The 20476-nt window shown below is 49.5% G+C and overlaps 3 protein-coding genes across 3 annotated transcripts in view; 2 read left to right on the forward strand and 1 right to left on the reverse strand.

Annotated features, from left to right (window-relative positions):
- Positions 1–1258: 1258 nt before the first annotated feature.
- On the reverse strand, positions 1259–6632 carry Opa1 (Opa1 mitochondrial dynamin like GTPase). The gene is made up of 2 exons (XM_089552908.1): positions 5874–6632; positions 1259–4134 (listed from the first exon to the last, which is right to left on the reverse strand). The coding sequence occupies exons 1-2, from the start codon at positions 6495–6497 to the stop codon at positions 1918–1920; spliced, it is 2841 nt and encodes a 946-aa protein (XP_089409034.1). The 5' UTR covers positions 6498–6632; the 3' UTR covers positions 1259–1917.
- Positions 6633–7304: 672 nt separating this feature from the next.
- The window catches only part of Nca (neurocalcin homolog), a 125096-nt gene continuing 111924 nt past the window's right edge, over positions 7305–20476 (forward strand). The window contains exon 1 of the mRNA XM_089552915.1: positions 7305–7327. The gene's annotated coding sequence lies outside the window, so the exon portion shown is untranslated. The remainder of the gene's footprint in view (positions 7328–20476) is intronic.
- LOC149336459 (neuronal calcium sensor 2) overlaps positions 7310–20476 on the forward strand; it is a 107304-nt gene continuing 94137 nt past the window's right edge. Inside the window, exon 1 of the mRNA XM_089552911.1 lies at positions 7310–7327. The gene's annotated coding sequence lies outside the window, so the exon portion shown is untranslated. The remainder of the gene's footprint in view (positions 7328–20476) is intronic.

Raw genomic sequence — 20476 nt, forward strand, 5'->3', positions numbered from 1 at the left:
CTGCCCCTGTATCTATGCGGACCTGGCCCATTGCCTCTTCTATTGCCCGGCTGCTCAGCAGTCGGGTTCCCTCCCCCCACCCTCTCTATCCATCACCACCTGGCCTGACTGGCTTGGCGCTGAAGGGGAAGAAGAACAGCGACTTCTCGTCGCCCAGGCGGTCGACATGCTCGGCCTATAAGTTATGGTCAAATATAAGTCTTTTACAACTACTACTACTACTACTACTACTACTACTATCAAGTGTTGTGAACACCATGCTTTTGGGCAATGGCATAGTGACGACAACCTCCCCGGAGGGTGGGGAGGTTTTGCTTGGCTGGTACAAAACCTCCTTCCCATTGCAGGGGTTCTCTTCACCTTAATGGCGTATCCTTGCAAGTCTGGCTTGTGGCGAAGGCAAACAAAGCGAAGATGTGTTCTGACTGGCATGCAGTGAGCATCTGGCAACAGCGACATCCCTCTTGGCTTTCTGCTACCCTTGCAAATGCCGGAGTCCAAAAAGGGTTCCGATGACCGGCAACTTGATTTAGAACCCTTTCCAGCAGGCTCCTTGGTCCGTGTGGGTCCTGTAACTTTTTGGCACTTGACACTAGCACACTGCTAGCATGTCGCTTTGTCCACACGACTCTCTGCCCACAGTGACGGGATTTGAAGGCGCAGGCTCCTTTCCCAAGCAATGTAGCCCTAGTAAGCTGAGCACCAGGCCGGGCCATAGCTTGTACCCATTTTGAGAAAACCGGTGGGTACCCGGCCGGTGGCGGGAGTCGAACCCATCACCTCCCGAAGCCGAGGCGGGCGCTCTGCCACGAGGCCACGACGCTGCCAAGCAACTGTCAGAACAGTCACAAAAGGCCCAGCTTAGCCATCAGAGCAAAAAGCACGCTGATGGTTGAGCATGACGACTATTTTCCCACACTTAGGGTGCTCATGAAGGAGCTATGAGATGCTATTGCTAGAACTATGTGCAAACCGGTAGAGGTGAACAGTGCAATGCTTGCTTGGTTTGGTTTGGTTTATTGGGGTTTAACATCCCAAAGCAACTGAGGCTATGATGGACGCCGTAGTGAAGGGCTCCGGAAATTTCGACCACCTGGGGTTCTTTAACGTGCACTGACATCGCACAGTACACGAGCCTCTAGAATTTCGCCTCCATCAAAATTCGGCCGCCGCGGCCGGGATCGAATCCGCGTCTTTCGGGTCAGCAGCTTGGTTTGGTGTCTATGTACAAGCACTACTTGTGGCAATGAAGCGCCCCTCGCATTTGACCTTTTATTGCCCACAGACAACTGAGATACACATGAATTTAAGTGGGTACAGCAGGCAGGCAGCTACAGTGCAGTACACCTTTAGTAATATATACATAATCGGCTCTTTATTATTTAAATGTTGTCTTCAGCTTTCACAAGAGGCTGAAGCAATTGAATGAGGCACAATGCTGCTCTGTCCTGCTAACATGCAGGAAGTGCAAACCGTAATTACAAGCTACTGAACGTCAGTTGCAGGTTGTACACTGCAGTAGAATTTCTTCACATAACTAACAGCACACAGTGATGCTAATGGCGACAGAAAATCCATCTTCTCAAGGAAATATTTAACACTTACGTAAGCGTGCACGTATAAGTTACTATCTGAAGAGTTTGCAAAAAGCAGGTGTCTTCAAAAAAGGCTAGAGATTATAAATTCACCCTAAATTTCAAAGCAGATATCCACGTTTGAGGCCTTTTAACATTACTGACTAGTGCTATTATCGGTGTTTCTTGGTGCATAAAATCGTGCCTGAACAGCCCAGTACCGAGCCAAGACATTTGAAGCACGGGTTACTGCACCGGGTTGCAGCAAATTGGCTCGGCAAATGTCGAGAAGACAATTTAAAATAGCGAAACTGAAATAGTACTAACGGCGCCTAGGTCGCACTTATTTTTCAGCATTCAGGGCACTGACAAACTCTTCCAGTTTCTCTTGTATGTGGCGCACTTTCTTCAGCTCCTCGGCCAGCTCTACACGGCGTCCCGTGAGCAGTTCCACTTTCTTCTCGCTATCCTGCGAGAAGTCGTCCAACACCTCCTTGACACCCTTCTCCAGCCGACGGGCCTCGCGGTTCATCACCTGCTGCCGTAGCACATTGGCTGTCGTGTGCATCATGCGCTGCACACGCCAGAAGAGGACCACATCGTGGCACTCGAGGTCAGAGTCCAAACCCTGGTGGTAGAGGTAGTAACCCTTCCGGCATTCATTGGCCTTGGCCAGAGAGCGGCGAAGGAAGTGCAGGCGGTAGAGTGGATCCCACGTGTCCCGGATGAACTTGTAGTCGACGTCAACGTCTTGCGCCTGGACGTTCTTGCGGACTGTGGTGAGCTCCTCTTGAGTCAGCACAGAGCCGTGCTTCTGGAGAAATTCCTGGTTGATAAGCCGCTCCAGCTCAGCTTTGACAATCGCCCTCTGTTTCTGTTCTTCTGTTGGTGACACCCAGTAGAACCACTGCTCTTTCATCCCCGGACCGACCATGTCGTGAACCCTAGCCTCAGCCATTTGCAGGCGTTGCTGTAGCGTAGTCTCCAGGAACCGCACTGCCTGGTCCCACTGGTGTTTGTCATGCACCACGCGATCCTCGAGTGCATTAAGCTGAATCATGCGTAGCATATCCACAGCCTTGTCTTCCCAAACATGGCGCTCAATGACTTCCTTGACGACGGCCTCCTTGAGACGGTCAAACAGCGGGTCATGGTCCTTTGCAGTCTTCCTCTTTTGCAAGAGTGAGTTGAACTCATCACGCAGTGTCTCCCAGCCCACTTCTACAGACTGGGACGGCAGAAGCTTCTCCGCCCACAGCTTCAGCCTGATGTCTACGGCGGTGTTGAAGTTTCCAGCATTTCCAGTCTGTGCAGCGGGAAGGTAGATGCTGTCGACCACATAGCTGGACATGTTCTCCCACAGCTTGCGTGAGAGCACCTCTTCCCAGTGTTTTGGGCTCAGCTGGCTCAGGTTGACCACTTCGTCGAGCAGTTCGCCGCGGGATCGCTCAAACAGCTCGTTGCGGTCCAGCTCTCGCACTCGTGGAAAACTGTTCTTCCACTCTGTCTCCAGATTGAACCGCTGTGCCTTGAACGCATCAGCCTGCTGCTCCACCGACTCCCGCACCATTTTCCAGAAGCAGTCTGAGACGGCAAAACTCAGGCTCTGAGTTGTGCACTGGGACATGTTCAGGATTCCGTTTCGGCACAGTTTGGAGTTTCGGAAGAACGACTCCTCATAGGCTTTGATTGCTGTGATGCTGTCTTCGGCACTTCCCCTGCCTGTCACAACAGCGAAGTAGCCGAGTGCTTTCATGGGAAAGAGTTTGCCGTCGAGAATCTTGCGAATTCGCGTAGGGTTCGTCATGTTCTGTTCGGCCAGATCTACTTTGGTGAGGACAAAGATAGTTCTTCGGCCATTGGGGTCTACCTGGCTGACAAGGTCAGTGACTATGCTCCTTTCAGCATCAACAGAGCCATCCTGAATGCACAGGATGATGGCATTTGGGTTGCTCATGTACTGGTTTGTCATCTCCCGAATCGCATCTTTCGTACCTTCCGCCATCTCTGTTGTCGCTGTGCTGATGATGCCTGGAAGGTCCACCAGGACCATCCTTTGTAGCCCCGGACCTTTTACAGTCATCGAAATGACGTCTGTGCTGATGGTTCGGCCACCACGGACACTGTTCTTCATTCGCACTTCGACTTCTCTCCGGAGGTCAGAGAGCTCGGTCTCCTTGGTCAGATCGAATTCTCGAGAGCTGTCCTTGAACTTGGCGATGTGGTACGGCCCTTCGCTTAGCGTTACCTTGACTGGTGCTCGGGTCATCATCTCACCTGCACCACGCGGGAAAATTCGCGCCTGTGCCACCATCTCGAGGACACTCGTTTTGCCAGCACTCTGGTCGCCGACGACGACCACACGTGGAAGATGGTCCTGGACGTTGTAGCTTGAATCGTAGTCGCTGAGCTCATCCAAGACCTCCGAGTAGAGGTCGATGAGAGACTTCTTGATCTTACGCCGGTTTGGGCCCTGTTCCGACTTGAGCATCACCTGGCGTCGTAGCTCCCGATTTTCCTTCTCGAGGCGCTCGATCTCCTTCTGGTATTTCATCTGCACCTGTACGCAAAGAATAAACCACGGTTGTAAGAAGGCTACTCATACTCCATAAACAGCTGATAACATTTCAGTTGGTTGTGGGTGGACACTGAATTCCCAATCCATTTTTCTTCCCTAGTTTCCTGCCGTCCTTTTCATGTTCTGAGCATGCCTCGTAACAGCCCTAACAGCAATAGGTTAGGGTGCAGCACACATCTTTGTGCATGTTAAGAAAACGTTTCCAGCAAAGACTGATTACAAGCTAAGTGTCAAGGAAAGAACTACTGCCGAAGTTTCAAAGCTTCACAAGAACACAGGAGCGACAAGAAGAGCAAGAAATGGTAATATGAAGCCCAAAATTTCAGCACAGTTAAGATGTAAATCCCGAAGCCTTAGTTCTGACCTGAAATAGTTCAAAATTTTGATTCAGTGAGCGTTTTCACTGGTCTTAACATGCCATTCATAATAGCAATTCAGCAATGTAAAGTCCATTTGCAACATGTCTGTGACACGGATAGAACCCATTCTCAATGTCCAAAATTATTTTATACCACATTATGAGGGCTGAAAACATATTCGTTGTGGCAGGGTAGCATGCAAGTTATGACAGCAACAAGCTAGACAGTATAAGAAGGTGAAGGAGGTGTTGAAAAGTAAATAGACAACCTGAAGCCACATTGTTAAAATGAGCTTGTTAAAATCAGTCTGTTCCTAGGAAATTTGACAGCCTCTTTAGGCTTATATCTGATGAAAAATATTTGGTAATACTGGCATTTTTGAAGAATCGCACAGTTCCTCTGTAGCACTCTAATTCATTCTACAAAAATATAAATGTGCACTGCTGTGATTTGCACTTGATTTAGTTGACAAGTGAACATCAGAGAATTAAACTTGCTAAGCATGTTTCAATGCCGTGGTCTTTAAAATGAAGGACAGCTACTCTGAAATTCCCGGTACCTACAGTTTGGGCATAGTGTTTCAGGAGTACAAAACCTGCGCTTGGCTATAGTTATTGCACCTGCAGATGATATCTTTACATATTATTCAATACGTTTGGTTTATGAGGGTTTAACGTCCCAAAGCGACTCGGGCTATGATGGACACATATTGTTCATTAATTACACTGCAGTAGCACAAAGTTTTGAATGAGCTACAGATAGTTACAATGTATGTCCGAGCTTGTTGGTAGTTCATGGTGAACGAAACAGAAAAATGTTTTTTTCTTCGTGTCATTCTGCACTGTTTCATAGACAGGAGTTGCAGCATGTGGCTAAGGCGAAACCAGGATAATGTGAATCTCAATCAATATTTTAAGACTCAGACAACACACTGCAAGGTTAAGAACCAGGTTATTTGGCAAGGTATCGGAGTTTAAGGCAGTACACTGAAAGCAAAACTTCCTTGTTCGCTGCTCAGCTTTGCACTTTCATAAGGGCATAAAACCACCAAACCTGCTGCTCATTTGTCAGTGCACTTTGTTTTGCTCATTATTGCCATCATGATCAATGCGATGTAATGCTAAACTTATCGACCAATCACAATTCCTCATGCAGAACCTTTAATGACATCCTCTCGTACAAAGTTGGGCATACAAAAACTGCTACTTTGAAAGACGCAACGAACTGCACGCTCAGCGCGACGAATCACGGTACTGGATCAAAAGGAATGCCAGAAACGGGCGGAATGGGAAGGGGGGAATTGGGCGATCCTTCAGGCCATCCGGTCACCCGCCATTCACCCGTCGATCCAAAACCATTCACCTGAATGAGCTCGTCCTGAAGTTTCTGCATCCGCTCGCGCTCATTCTGGCGCCGTTCTTCCTCCTGCTGCTGCGTCGAGAAGATCGGCGCGACGGCCAAGGCGGTGGCGAAGTCGTCCAGGCCGTTGCGCATGACGCTAGGCGAGCTCTCGAACTTGACCCCCTGCAGCCACTCGCCGATGCTGGCGAGGCCGCTGGCAGCCGCGTTAGCACCGGTCCTGAACAGCCCTTTCTCGGGTATGCCCAGCTTCTCCTTCATGTCGGCCAGCGACGCGCGGAACTTGTCGAAATGCTCCTGGTTCGGAAGCACGTCCTTGATCCAGCCGAAGTCCGGCAGGTTGTCCTTAAACTCCTCGTACTTCTTGGAGACGTGCGCTCCGCCGGCCACGGCGGAACCCAGTACTATGTATCGCACCCTGAGCATTCCGCGCAAGATTCGGGCCACTAGGACGATGTTTCGGGCGCTCTGGAGGTTCGTGGCAGGAGCGCAGAGTTTGAGACGGTGTCTGGAATGGGGGCCGAGCGTGTGGTATCGGCAGACTTTGAGGCGCGATGAGGTGTTCCATTTCTGGAGGCTGAATCCGAACGCGCCGCGGGCGACTGAAAGCACTCGGTGTTGCGACATGCTTTCCCGCCTGTCTGAGCGCCAGCCAAAGTGGCTTCTTACTGATTTTAGAGGCCCAGAATGTGGTTTATAGCGACGATCTGAACTTAGCTAGCCGGCGATAACTCGCCAGCAAAGCCTCCATGTTGCACTTGCTCCAGGCCTGGCCAAAGATTTCCACTTTGCGACTTTGTGTGCAAAGATAGGGGGCGAGCTTTTCCGGCCGGGATCGTAAAGCGTTGTTGCAAAGAAAACAGTCGTGAGGCCTGTCGAGCAGTTGACTGACTTGTTCGGAAGCTTTGCTAAAAGCATTTGCTTGTGGTGTGGGTTTTTAATTTCAAGGAGTACTCTCTCTACTTCGGGCTACTCTCTCACTGCGGTGCTTGCTTCTCCGTGAACCGAGTAATAAAGGTTGGCGATGAGAAAGTAATATTTCGGCAACACAATGAAGACTTTAAATCATGAAAGAAGGAAAACACCTGACTCTTTAATTTAGCAGCTGCTGCGCAATGTGAACCGTGGCTTGACACAAGGGCAGACTTTGCTGAACTGCCAGTAGGCATATGCACTGGGCGCGGTCTCATGCAGACGATAAAGTACCAAGACGACCGTCCTCATTAAAAATTTTAGTGAACAAAAATATGTTATTATGCTTAAAAACATAATGATACTTTGATGCAGTAGTAATTATTTGTGCTCCACACTGTTCTTTTCTCATTTTTAATGACGCGTCACTAGCGCCATTGCCGGGCCCGCCGAAGAGAATAGTCGGAAAGAAAGCTCTCTCCTCAAGTCGCAGCCTGTTTAGTCCATCGGACGCTGGTGTGAGCCTTCATGTGGCGAGTTCGTATGTAAGTGCAAAACCCCTTTCGTACGCTCTTCTACGCGTTTTCCCACGGCTGTTGGCGACATTGTGCTGTGTTGCTTGCACGGACTGAGTTCGCGATCCTTCCTACGACGGCACGCGATCGGCGGCGCGTGCGATTCCGGGCCGTCCATCCTTCCGTCCGTGCGTTCCCTCATCACCGTTAGGTTAACGGTTGGCTTGAGGAGTCGCATCGGCTCCTTTCGGTGCTGCTCACATCCGCCGCTTCGCTTTCACTCTCTTTATTTTTTCTTCCCGCGAGTGTGTATCCCTCGCACGAGAAAGCGCTTTAGCGCATCTCTCTGCCGCATCCGTCGTCTCTGGGCCTAATGTGCAGTGTTTGTACTATGCGCCGAGCGGAACGAACTGACGCCGCTTCTGTAGTACTAGCGTTGGAGAAGGGAGCGAGAACGGGAGGAAGACGAAAAAAAAAAAAAGATAATCTTTTCTCGTTCGCCGCATTTCAGCAGCAGCGGCGGCGGCGGTGGTTGTAGCAAGCACGCAGCTCGGCGTGGTGTGAAAAAAAAAAGTCCACTCTCGCCCGTCGCGAGACGTGCAGATCGAGCTCTTTGAAAGCGATCTTGTCGTGTGCGCGATGATCACCCGTTAGCACGCCGCCGACACGTTTTTGACACAGTGTCACGACACATGACCCCGCTACTGCCGTCATCGTTCGTGCGTGTGAGTGTCGCAGAGGCCGCTGGGTCCGTGGTGGTGCACCCACTGTTTGTAACTGTCACTGGCGAGTTGAATCAATAAGCGGCAGTGGTGGAGGGAGGCTCGACTGCTGCATTGCTGCGAAACCCTTGCCCGGTTTTCGTTCGTGTAGTCGGCGCGATCGAGAGCGTTTGGCGACGGAGCGCGAGAAAATCGTTTGTGCATCCTTCTCACGTCAGCGCCCGAAAGCGGCTGGAACAAGGGAAAGCAGAAACGAAACAAAACGAAAGCAAAAGATACGGACGCGCCGCAGAGCGTCATGTCTGCGCGCTTGTCGTCTGCTTTGACTGTCGCTTTTGCGGGCTGGCAGGCGTCGACGCGGATGTGCTTTCTACTCTGTCCCATGTCATTTTCCTGTGCGTCATTGTTTCGTGTTTTTAGTGCCGCGTTTTTATGTTTTTCGAAGTCCGAGGGAACCCCGCATGCACTTTTTCTCCTTGGGGGTCCCTTCTCTGTCGCTTTGCGGAGACTACTGTCGTGCGGTGGTCTGTCCCCCCTCCCCCGAACCTCCTCCTGTTTTTCCGCCTCTTACAATGCAATGAATTTGCCGGGTAAATTAAATCGCTGCACCGTCGAGCGGGCCCATTATACTTTCAGGAGCTATTAGTCACGCATCATGTGCAGTACATTTGTTCCGTGTCGCGCGGGCGAGCTTTCGTGTTTCATCCTTGTCGTCTTGGTTCTGCGTCGTCGGCGCCGACGATAAGGGAGGGCTTTCTCTGCGGCGTGTATTCGTTTATCGCTATCGGCTATTTTCGGGTAGCCCCCCTGCACCAAACGGGAGTGGACACGCACAGGGAGGGTTCGGGGGGGGGGGGGGGGGGGCTAAGCTATGTGCGGTGTTTGATAAAAGAAGAAAAAGAATCGGTTTCTTCCCAGGGTATCTTCTTCACGGGGAAGCTTTAAATAGGCGCAGACTGTCGGCGTCAGACGTGTCGGATGATCGGATTTCGTTTGAAATGGCTAGCCGCGTTTTGTTTTCCCTTTATTTTCTTGAACCCTGTACGCGCCGGATGAAAAGAAAGGCTCGATTTTTTTATGAACCAAAGTGTGTCCCCTTTTTGGCGGCGCGATGACAAACTGAGTTTGCAGAAGGCCTGATGGGATGTTTAAAATAGTGGATCATCTGCTTTCTTTCGTCACCGTTTTCCTTTTTTTTTTTTGCAAGCGGCGTTTCCGAACTTGCATTGCTTGCCTTGTGCACTGTGGAAATCCGACTTTCTTGCGGGATGTGCACAGTTACGACAAAAAACAGAACAAAAAAAAAGTGAACGTACCCCTTGAAAGCAGATCGGAAAGCGTGAAAGGTGGTTCGTATTTTGACAGAACGCTATTTCTGGGCCGGCTGTATGGAATGCGCACATCTACTTCGTTTAAAACCGAACTGTTCGAAACCATACGGCGTATAGTGCAACGTGTCGTGAACGTGGTTTTGTTTTTATTCTCGGTCGCTTCTGTCCGCAGTCGGCGCACGCGTTTCGTCGTTCCGAGAATCGAGAAGACCGTTGTCAGACCAGCTCTGTGAAAGAAGGATGGATTTTAGCGTGGGAGGGGGCTTTCTTCGTGCGATTGAAACATCCGCGAACAGATGTGAAACCGCGGTAAATGCGTGAATGCGGTTAATGCGGGTTTCCGTTTTGGTTGGGCGCGCCAGGAGAAGAAGAAGAAGAAGCCTGTGCCTATTTGGGTGTCGGGAGCTAATCCACAGAGGCCGCCATTTTAGCATGCAGGTAGCCCGGCGAAACGCGCTTGTTAAATCGGCTTATCGCCGCCTACGCTTTGTACCCCAGAATGGCGCCCGTCGCTTCATAGAAGTACACAGGGCAAAACGCATGTCTAGAACACGTTCTAGGCGTGTTTCGGGCTGACCACGGTATATCTAGCGATAAAATTTGGTTGAAAATTATGTTTGCGTGAGCATATGCTGTTAAACTTATAGGATTTCATAGCCATTTTTTTCCCTTCCTAGACGAGGCGGCTTTCAGAGCTGCGGTACACACAGTTCGGTCGTTCTATACACGTGTTTTGCCCTCTGCACATACAGATAGAAGGCTAGCAGTGCTCGAACCTTTTCCTTATGTAAAGCTTTCTTTTTGTTCGCTGGATGCTCCCTTACGGGACCACCAAACGCAGTGCTTTTTGCAGACCACAACACGCACTCTGGTTTTGGGCACGTAAATGGCAAGGGTGTGTGTATTGTTACACGTTTTCAAAACCGAATCGAATACGTGGACTGTTGCTTTGCTGACAGATCGAACACGAATAGTGTCGCCAAAGACAGATTTGAATATACAAATCGGATCGAATATGTATTGAATACTTTCGCGATTATTCGCTGCTTGTGCGAACATTCGTGCAAAACGAGTCGTCGCGCGGATTACGAAACTATAGATGTCAAAAGACTCAGCACCCATCTCCACCACGAAGTCAGGGCGTTAACCCAAAGACCGTTACGTTATAAGTATGAAAAGATCACTGAATTCTTGGAGCCCATGTATGAACATTATTAACGCCGCAACTCGAACGGACCGCGGCGCAAAGCCCTCCATCTCGCGCGCACCGATTGGGGCAGTCTGCTGCGCACCTTCCATGCTGTGCGTACTGTGACGAGTGGGCCATATTTTTTGCAACTACCGCCCGAAGAAAACTAGAACGCCCCTTGTTCGAACATCGTGCCAATTATTCGAAACGTATTCGAAAGCTTGAGGACAAATTCGATTCGTTTCGAATAATTTTCAGCTCGCGCTGTTGTATTCGCTAATTGAGAATTTAGAATATTCTCGCACCCCCCGTGAGTGGGAGTCGGGTAGCGCCGAATTTCGATGTAAGTGTTACTTCGATGCGTAAGAATGGAGGCACGGTGACGAGCGCCATTGAAATCATTGGCCGCAGAGAGAGAAAGACTTTATTTTTCAGTTCACGTCGGAGCCTAGCTGGCCTTTTGATGGGCGCTATGTAGCGGCTCAGGCGGAGTAGGGCCACTTGTCCCTAATGTCCCTCTAAGTCCCTGAAACAAAGATTGAGGGGCTTTGCGTGTCCCTATAGGATGTGCCAGATGTGGGCGACAAGAAGGTACATTTCACAGGAAAGCAAGGGCGTCCGCAGAACTTTTTGCTAGGGAGAGCACCCGAAGGCCGGGGATGGGGAAGGCGGTAGGTTAGCACCAAAAAGGCACTATTTGTGGTCTAAGCTACGCACTTGAAACAAAAATTAGAAACAGCGAATCAGTGCTAGGCTTGGAGAACGTACATTGGATTTTATTAATGAACAAAAAATTCAACTTAATAAGCAAAATGCGAAAATTTACTAAATGGCGCCGTATCTGTCACACATATCTCGGCGGACACCTGAACCGCGCCGTAAGGGAAGGCAGGAAGGTGGGAGTGAAAGAAGAGAGAGAAAGAGGAGCTAGAGGCCCAAAGGGAACTCATAGCACACGCAAGCGAGGTGGCCAGACTCAGTGGAGCCCTGGACTAGGGGACCACCCAAGGCTAAGGAGGCAACCTCAAGACTTGAAGAGAAGACTTGAAGAAGACCTCCACCGCAGCTAAATCTTAGAAATCAATAAAGTTTCTACTCACTCACTCACTCACTCCAAAGTGGAGGTCTCCGGAATAATTTCGACCACCTGGGGATCTTTAACGTCAGTGCACGTTAAAGATCCCCAGGTGGTCGAAATTATTCCGGAGACCTCCACTGCGACACCTCTTTCTCTGTCTCTTCTTTCACTCCAACCTTCCTGCCTTCCCTTACGGCGCGGTTCAGGTGTCGGCCGAGATATGTGAGACAGATACTGCGCCATTTCCTTTTCTGAAAAACCAATTTAATCAATTTAACTATCACCTAATCGTGCTAGTCAAGCTGTGAAGTTGTTCACTGCTAGTGCATAAGAAGTTATCCGAAATTCTAGGGGATGGGGAGGGGGGGGGGTGGCTTCCGGACGCCCATGCAGGGAAGGGAGTCTGTGCCTGTTGAATGAGAGTGGCACGAGAAATGGGATGGGGAAGGAAAGGTTCGTCGTAGGTGCCGGAAATTGAGAAGGTGTTCGCGACATTCCTGTCGGTGCGTAGCGCGGTCTGCCTTGGGATTATAATGGGCCATGGCCAAGCAGTCGGATAACCCGGTGGAATTTTCTCACGTGCCAGAGCTTGAGCGAGCTCGTTCTCCGGTATGTCTTGGTGACCAGGAATCCATTCAAGACTGACAAAGTATCTAGCAAGTTATCTTGAATATTCGGAGGAAGTTTCTGAGATTCGAATGCGCGTAGAGCAGCCTTAGAATGTATGGTGAAGGGTGATCTCGGTCGCAGCAGACGGACAGTAACGTAAGCTACACTGGTTGTCGACAGTAACGGAGGCAGTTGAGTTGCTTATTGTCCATCTCGATTGCATTTAGACGAAGGCACCGTTCACGTGCTGTTGCCCTTTTGAGCAAAATAATAGTTAAGATAAATTACGACAACCAGTCAACGAATCAGCCTGTTCTGTTTCAAGTTTGGTATATCCCTAAGCAAAAATAAAATTGTGCGGTTGACTGACTGGTTGATAGGGTGACTGAAAAAAAAAGAAAAGAAGCCCTCGAGAAACCCCTCGGTTTTAAGGGGATATACGCGGTGGTTGGCGAATTAATTTTTTTTTTGGTGTAGAGGAGTGAAATTTGGCATGCTTATTGGAAAGTCTGCCGAATGCTTAGATACAAAATTTTCACTGAAATACCTTGAGTATAGTTTTGCCGTCGTAAATTTTTCATCGTTTCGGTAGCAGGCCCGAGACGTTGGTCACGTGGGCGTTAGTGGAACCAGCTTCTATAGTAATGTTAATGTTGGTTAAACGCCTGGTCTGTTTGCGTTGACCTGAGCATCCGCCTCGTGTGCGGGTTTTATCACCAGTTGCCAGCTGGTTTCCAATTTACATAGGCTTTCTTTCTTTCTTTCTTTCTTTCTTTCTTTCTTCCTTTCTTTCTTTCTTTCTTTCTTTCTTTCTTTCTTTCTTTCTTTCTTTCTTTCTTTCTTTCTTTCTTTCTTTCTTTCTTTCTTTCTTTCTTTCTTTCAAATGATACCGTGGGAAAAATTCAAAATACAATTCAAACAAGAAGTTGCTCACAAATCCACCTATAACAAAGGAGCAGCAAAGCGTCGTGACGAAGTTCTGGTTATGAAGATCGAGCGTGCTGGCTAATTGGCAAAATACAAGTAAATTAAAAAAAAAGCAAGTCCTTGAGGTCCCCCCCCAAACTTGCCCAAATCTGTACTTGGGCCGTTCGAAATCAAATCGTGATGGTGATTATGCTTACGATATGTTCCCTAAGTACTGGAAGTGCGAAAAGTAGTGCTGGAAGTAATAAGAGGATATGTCTACTTAGGGCAGGTAGTGACCGCAGATCCGGATCATGAGAGGGAAATAACCAGAAGAATAAGAATGGGGTGGAGCGCATATGGCAGGTTCTCTCAGATCATGAATGGCAGTTTACCAATATCCCTCAAGAGAATAGTATACAACAGCTGTATCTTACCGGTACTCGCCTATGGGACAGAAACGTGGAGGCTAACAAAGAGGGTTCAGCTTAAGTTAAGGACAACGCAGCGAGCTATGGAAAGAAAAATGATAGGTGTAACGATAAGAGATCGGAAGAGGGCGGAGTGGGTGAGGGAACAAACGCGGGTTAATGACATCCTAGTTGAAATTAAGAGGAAGAAGTGGGCTTGGGCAGGGCATTTAATGCGAAGGCAAGATAACCGCTCGTCCTTAAGGGTAACGGAGTGGATTCCAAGAGAAGGCAAACGTAGCAGGGGACGGCAGAAAGTTAGGTGGGCGGATGAGATTAAGAAGTTTGCGGGGATACAGTGGCCGCAACTGGCAAAGGACAGGGTTAATTGGAGAGACATGGGAGAGGCCTTTGCCCTGCAGTGGGTGTAGTCAGGCTGATGATGATGATGATGTTCGCGAGCTGTTTTCCTGCCCGAGCTGAGTGCGCCGACGACTGTCGTACGCGGTGTTCGTATAGAGAGAACACGCTTCATTGCTCCGGTGCACACGCGACATCCGCGTTCTGTGTACGCACGTGTGAGCGCGTCGTTATTTCGCTGCGTGAGTGAGTTAATCTTATACACGCAGCGCATCTAATTGGCTTTCGGGGGGCTCCCGACTTTGCCCGATTGTGAATTCTTCCGATCCTCGCTCGGGTGCTCGGTTGGCTGGCTGCAGCCTGATGGCTGCCGAACAAACGAACGCCATCTTCTTCAGCTCGTCGTTGCGTACGGCGCGGCATTTTTACGTATTCCTTCTCTTCCCTTTAATTTATTTAGTTGAGTACGTACAAATCGCACCACTGGGCATTAGTGTACGGGGGGTACGCAAAGTGAAAGACTGGTTTGGTTTAATTTGTTGTGATTTAACGTCCCAAAGCGACTCAGGCTATGAGGGGCGCCGTAGTGGAGGGCTCCGGAAATTTCGACCACCTGGGGTTCTTTAACGTGCACTGACATCGCACAGCACACGGGCCTCTAGAATTTCGCCTCCATCGAAATTCGGCCGCCGCGGCCGGGATCGAACCCGCGTCTTTCGGGTCAGCAGCCGAGCGCCGTAACCACTGAGCCACCGCGGCGGGGGGGAGGGGGGAGGGGGGGGGGGCAAAAGCACTGTGAACAGATGTAAGTAAATTCATTCAAAAGACCCAACAACAAAGCAGCTAAAAACGGTAACAAACACTTCGGAAACGCTGTACAAGTCGCGAAGAGGTTAAAATATATATGAAGCGAAATAATAGCATGTAAAAACTCTGTGATAAGGAGAGCAGGCAATAGCTTATGGTGCATGGTACAATGATGCATCAGTTAGTCCTCGTAAATGTGCTTTAATTAAGAGCGGCTGGAAAGCTGTTGTCATCTAATGAAACTGTTGCGTTTGGGAGGCTGTTCCATTTGCTTATTCCCCGCCGCGGTGGCTCAGTGGTTACGGCGCTCGGCTGCTGGCCCGAAAGATGCGGGTTCGATCCCGATCGCGGCAGTCGAATTTCTTTGGAGGCGAAATTCTAGAGGCCCGTGTGCTGTGCGATGTCAGTGCACGTTAGAGAACCCCAGGTGGTCGAAATTTCCGGAGCCCTCCACTACGGCGTCCCTCATAGCCTGAGTCGCTTCGTGGACGTTAAACCCCAATAAACCAAACCTAACCATTTGCTTATTGTGCGTGGCAAAGAAAAGCTGATTTAAATACAGATGTCCGACAGGCGTTTTCGCGCGTTTTACGGCTACGGGAAATGTATGTGGGAGGTACAAGGTAAGCGTCACAGTCAGTGGCAATTTTTTTGTTCATAATGTCGTTTAAGAAGACTAATCTGAAGAAGGTGCGACAAAGCTGTGGAGAATCTCTTTCCTCTTTCACTCCCTCTTCCGTCCCTTCCCTCACGGTGAAGTTGAGGTGTCCGCCGAGAGCGAGAGAGTTGTTGCGCTTTGTCGTAACCAATTTTTTTTCTTGGGCTTTTATTTTTTTTTCGCTGCGATAACCTATAATTACGAGTTTGGACTTTTCGGTTTAGACAGCCAAAAAAAAAAAAGATAAACAGGTATGCCGAATTCTGTAATCCAAATTCGGTTTTAACCGAAAAAGATCGGTATCCTTGGCATGCACGCCGCGCCTAGCTGGCTGCGCTAATTTACCCTCCGTTACACTCATTTGCCGCCACGGTGGCTCAGTGGTTATGGTGCTCGGCTGCTGACCCGAAAGACGCGGGTTCGATCCCGGCCGCGGCGGTTGAATTTCTTTGGAGGAGAAATTCTAGAGGCCCGTGTACTGTGCGATGTCAGGGCACGTTAAAGAACCCCAGGTGGTCGAAATTTCCGGAGCCCTCCACTACGGCGTCTCTCATAGCCTTAGTCGCTTTGGGGCGTTAAACCCCAATAAACCAAACCAAACCAATCATTCGGTGCAAAAAATTGCGAGGACATTTTGGAGACTAAAAGTGTTGAGAGGCGAAAGCCGAGGACACTATGCTGTGACGACTTCCGGTGGATGTGACGTCACACCGCTCCCGTGGCTATATCGATATCCAAATTATACATCTTTCGGGGATCTAAAGTGTTAATTACGTCTAATTACACATTTTTTCCATCTAATTTGACACAAATCCGACGTTTTTCCGACCATTCTGTGAGAACTTTCACTATGGCATGACGACTTCCGGTGGATGTGACGTCACACCGCTCCCGTGGCTATAACGACTTCCGCGCTATTTCGACGCAATTTCGACATTTTTGCCTACAATTAATTAATTAATTAATTAATATACACTCATCAAACTTGGCTTCCGGGTTCATTTCTTCCTCCTCTATCTGACGCAACCATTGGTTTTCTTCTCTTTTAGTTCCCGAGTAAAACGCGTGTGACACCCTCTGCTAACGGACGACAGTATGAGCCATTAAAGGCTTTCGCCTTAAAAAAACAGCCAAGTATGGAAACGAGTTGAGTGGTAGGGTGGTGACACCGTTGGCTTAAGTTTCGCAGTTGAGCGTTTTGAGGTATCTCTCCGCGCCCTTGCACGCCACTGCAAACTGGGAGCGTCCATCTTGCTTCCAAACGTTGTCGGGTATAGCGTAGCATGCATAGGCGTCATCGCTGACGTCATCACTGACGTCAGCACGCAGATCACGTCATGCCTCGCCTTTACGCTCAGCATAATGCAGCAAACCGGCGACAAGCATGGCAATCCTCCTTTTTGAAGTCCACTTGTCTTTTTTATGACGGTTTCATCGTTTAACTTCCGTTATTGTTATTACTGGAGATAGCACTTTTTTTTCTGCAGGCACAACTGTAAATGCTTTGTCACTAATTAACGACCATTTTTGTTTTGTTTATTTGTTAATTCCTCAAAGGTCCTGATGCGGGACATCGCAGGAGGGGCAGTAAAAAAGGCGGGCAGAAAAGCGAAATACTCTTAAGTGATTTTTGACCGCACACGAATATCACATTGTATATTCCCCCCTCCCCCCCCCCCCAAAAAAAAAAATAATTCACGAGTAGCAAATTATATTCGACGAAAAAAAAAAGCCGGAAATTGTGTTCTGAAATAAACGCCGCAAAAAGTCCACCGCATTTGAAAACAATAAACGGCGTAAATAGTCGGATCATTTCTTTAACGATGTCAGTGCACGTTAAAGAACCCCAGGTGGTCGAAATTTCCGGAGCCCTTCACTACGGCGTCCCTCATAGCCTGAGTTGTCTCGGGACGTTAAACCCCAATAAACCAAACCAAAAAAATAAACGCCGAGAAGTCCAACTCCTGCTTGTATGGGACCGCTTGCAGGGTAAATGGTCGAAGGCTTCAGGTCACACGTTAGGGCAAAGGAGTTAGGTGAGGTTCAATTTTGGCGCGAAGAGAACCAGGTGGGATGGCGTGAACCGGGTACAGGGCACTGTGTGGAGTGTGCTGCCATCTTTCGGCGTGTGGTCCATTCGGGTGCACTCGCGGGGTCGCGTGCAGCTATGCATAACGTCCCCAGAGCTGCACGCAAGATGTGAGGCACGCCGTATAGTGGAGGGCTCCAGATTAATTTCGACCAACTGGAGCTCTTTAATGCGCACCGACATCGCACATTACACAGGGCGCATTATGCGTTTCGCCTCGGTCAAAACGCGACCGGGACTCGAGCCCGTGACCTCGTGCCCGGCAGCCAATGGTAGATCTAAATATTTAAGGTGAAAGCTTTTAAGGGCTCATACTGTCCGTTAACAAAGTGTGTCACACGCGTTTAACTCGGGAACTAAAAAGATAAAAGAAAACCAATTATTGCTAGAGATAGAGGAGGAAAAAAAATGAACCTAGAAGCCAAGTTTGATGACTCTAGATACATTAGTTCATTAGTTATAGGCAAAAATGTCGAAATTGCGTCGAAATAGCGCGGACGTCGATATAGCCACGGTAACGGTGTCACGTCGCATCCACCGGAAGTCTCACGGCACAGTGAAAATTGCCACAGAATGGTCCGAAAAACGTCGGATTTGTTCCAGATTAGATGTAAAAATGTAATTAAGCGTAATTAACACTTAAGGTCCCCGTAAGATGTATAATTTGGGTATCGATATAGCCACGGGAACGATGTGACGTCACATCCACCGGATGTCGTCACGGCATAGAGTCCTCGGTTTTCGCCTCTCAACACTTTAGTTGAAAAAGTCTCCATGCAAATTTATACGGAGCCTGCGCCTTATAAACGAGTCTGCAGTCTAACCTCGTTGTAACGAAATGGTTTATAATGAAATAATGGATATAACGAAGGAATGACATTCCCCTTGAAAGTTCGATCAACACGGTCTAGAACGGAAGCCACGACTATAACGAAGTAATCGTCGGGCCCCTTAAAAACTTCGTTATAAGGAGGTTCAACTGTGTTCGGTTTTCGCACACTCTTACGGCGAGTCCTTTGTTTCGAGGCGAATGATGTTCGTTCTTGAAGAGTCGGTGCTTCGAATCCGAACTTCCGCTTTCGATTTGCAGCGCACGTTCGCACTGTAACCGTTGTAGTAATGGAATTAAAAACTGACTTGTTCCGGTTGGTTAGGCCAACGGGAAACACGGAGGTTAACTGACATCGGCTCACCGTCTTCCCGAAACGTGCACCGAGAGTGGCGCGGTCACTGAGCAGGGTAACAAAAAGATAGAAAAATCGATCACCGCACCGATACCGTCAGCATTGAGCTTGTTTTTCGTTCCGGCTGAGCTTGGGTGGTCGTTTGAACGAGAGAGCGGCGTAGATATGTGGTCGAAAGCCCCGTAGTTATTAACTTCTTCCTCGAGAGCGCCAAGGTGAAATTATCGTTGGCGCGCTGTTCGTTCCAGGAGTTATCTTCACCGGCATCTGCGCCGTGTTGTTTCCGCCACGTTCATCGTGAAAGACAAGGGGGAACGGGCCGAGAACGTAACAAGGGGAAGAAAAACTGATCGCGTCGTTCAGCACTCTCTCGCAGGCAAGGAGCGAGAAAAGTGAAACAGAAAGGCTTAGGAAAATAAGCCCCGGGCTTGTTTCCCCCTTTCCTTATTTTTCTAGAGATCGTAAACGACATGCCTCGGTTACGTGACCGCGCATGGCTTATTCTTACGGGGCCGCCAATGATGATTGTCCCTATAGAAGGATACGAAATAGAAGAGGGAGGCTTGCAGTTGGTGTGATTCCTGAGCGGTGACGTCATTGCGTTTTTACAGCGGCATCTGTTATTCCCGGTTCTGCGGCTTTGGCGTAACAGCGCGCAGCGCGTCGCGGCAACGCGGAGCACAACCCGCTGATTGGTCTGCGTGTAGTGACGCCACACTTGACGTCGCTGCGACACGCCGTATCGGCGCGCCACGCTGAGATGCTCACTCTCTCACAGTGCTCGTTCTTTTCGCCGGTATGGTTTGAAGTGCCAGGAATCGCTAGAAAAGCCTCGCCTACAATTAGAGATCGGTCAGTAACAGGCTAGCCGACCTGTGTCACGTGACAACGGATGGCGCATCCTCGTCGGCTGGAAGGCGAACGTGAAACTGCTCCCTCTAAGTGGTCGGAATCTCGGCTCGTGATCCCGCAGTGGTGACGTCATTTCCCAGTGCCTTCCGTTACTGCTACTTCTGTTATCAGTCTCGCAACAGCGACGGCAGTGCCGCAAACGCAGAATCGTAAGGTACGGTACTGTGTGGTACGGTTTGTGGGGTTTATGAAAGACGAAGTAGACGGCTCTGGATTAGTTCGAACTTCCTGGGGTCCTTTAACCTGCACTGATGTCGCACAGCACGCGAACTTCTTTTGCATTCGCCTCTATCTAAATGCGGCCGCTAGATTCGATCCCGCGACCTCTGTCTCAGCAGCCGAATGCCGCAGCCATTTAAGCCACCACAGCGGTTAAGCCGAGGAACTCGGGGAGTTACGTATACACGGTGACGAACCTTGCGGTACGAACGTTTCGCGGCTGCCGTATTGTAGGAATCGATTGCTAAGGAGCACTAAATCTCGCTCGTCGCCCGGTCCCGGAGACGTCCCAAAGACGTCCCGAAGACGTCGCGGCGACGTCACTCGCTCCGGGAAGTTACGACCAGTGGCGTGGTGTGATCACAGTACGGTCGCGACTGACGACGAAATCGCTGTTTATTTCGGGCAGCCGGGCTCCGTTTATTATAGCTTATACTGCGCAGTCGCGCCCTCTTTACGACCGCGCACTGAAACGCGCGGCTATATTATATAAGCCTCGCTGGCTTGCCGTGTATTTCGACCATACTTTCGTAACGGGCGTGTGTGTATGTACTACTGCTACGTCGTTGTCGTTCACATGTTTCTGGAAGACGGTCTGTATCGGGTGACCCCCCCCCCGCGTTAGCCCGAGAGCGCTTTTAACAACGCCGTATCGGTAGTGGAGATTACCGCGGTAACGACCGCGCAACGCGACCCTCGACTTAA

Source organism: Amblyomma mixtum, chromosome 7 (assembly GCF_055824585.1).
Source record: "Amblyomma mixtum isolate Tamu chromosome 7, ASM5582458v1, whole genome shotgun sequence".
Classification (NCBI taxonomy): Eukaryota; Metazoa; Arthropoda; class Arachnida; order Ixodida; family Ixodidae; genus Amblyomma; species Amblyomma mixtum.

Excerpts from the sequence above, each read along its gene's own strand:
- Opa1 (XM_089552908.1), bottom strand. The coding sequence starts at position 6,497 with ATGTCGCAACACCGAGTGCTTTCAGTCGCCCGCGGCGCGTTCGGATTC. Across the intron at positions 4,135-5,873 it reads TTCAGGACGAGCTCATTCAG|GTGCAGATGAAATACCAGAA; the intron begins GTGAATGGTTTT and ends CTTTGCGTACAG.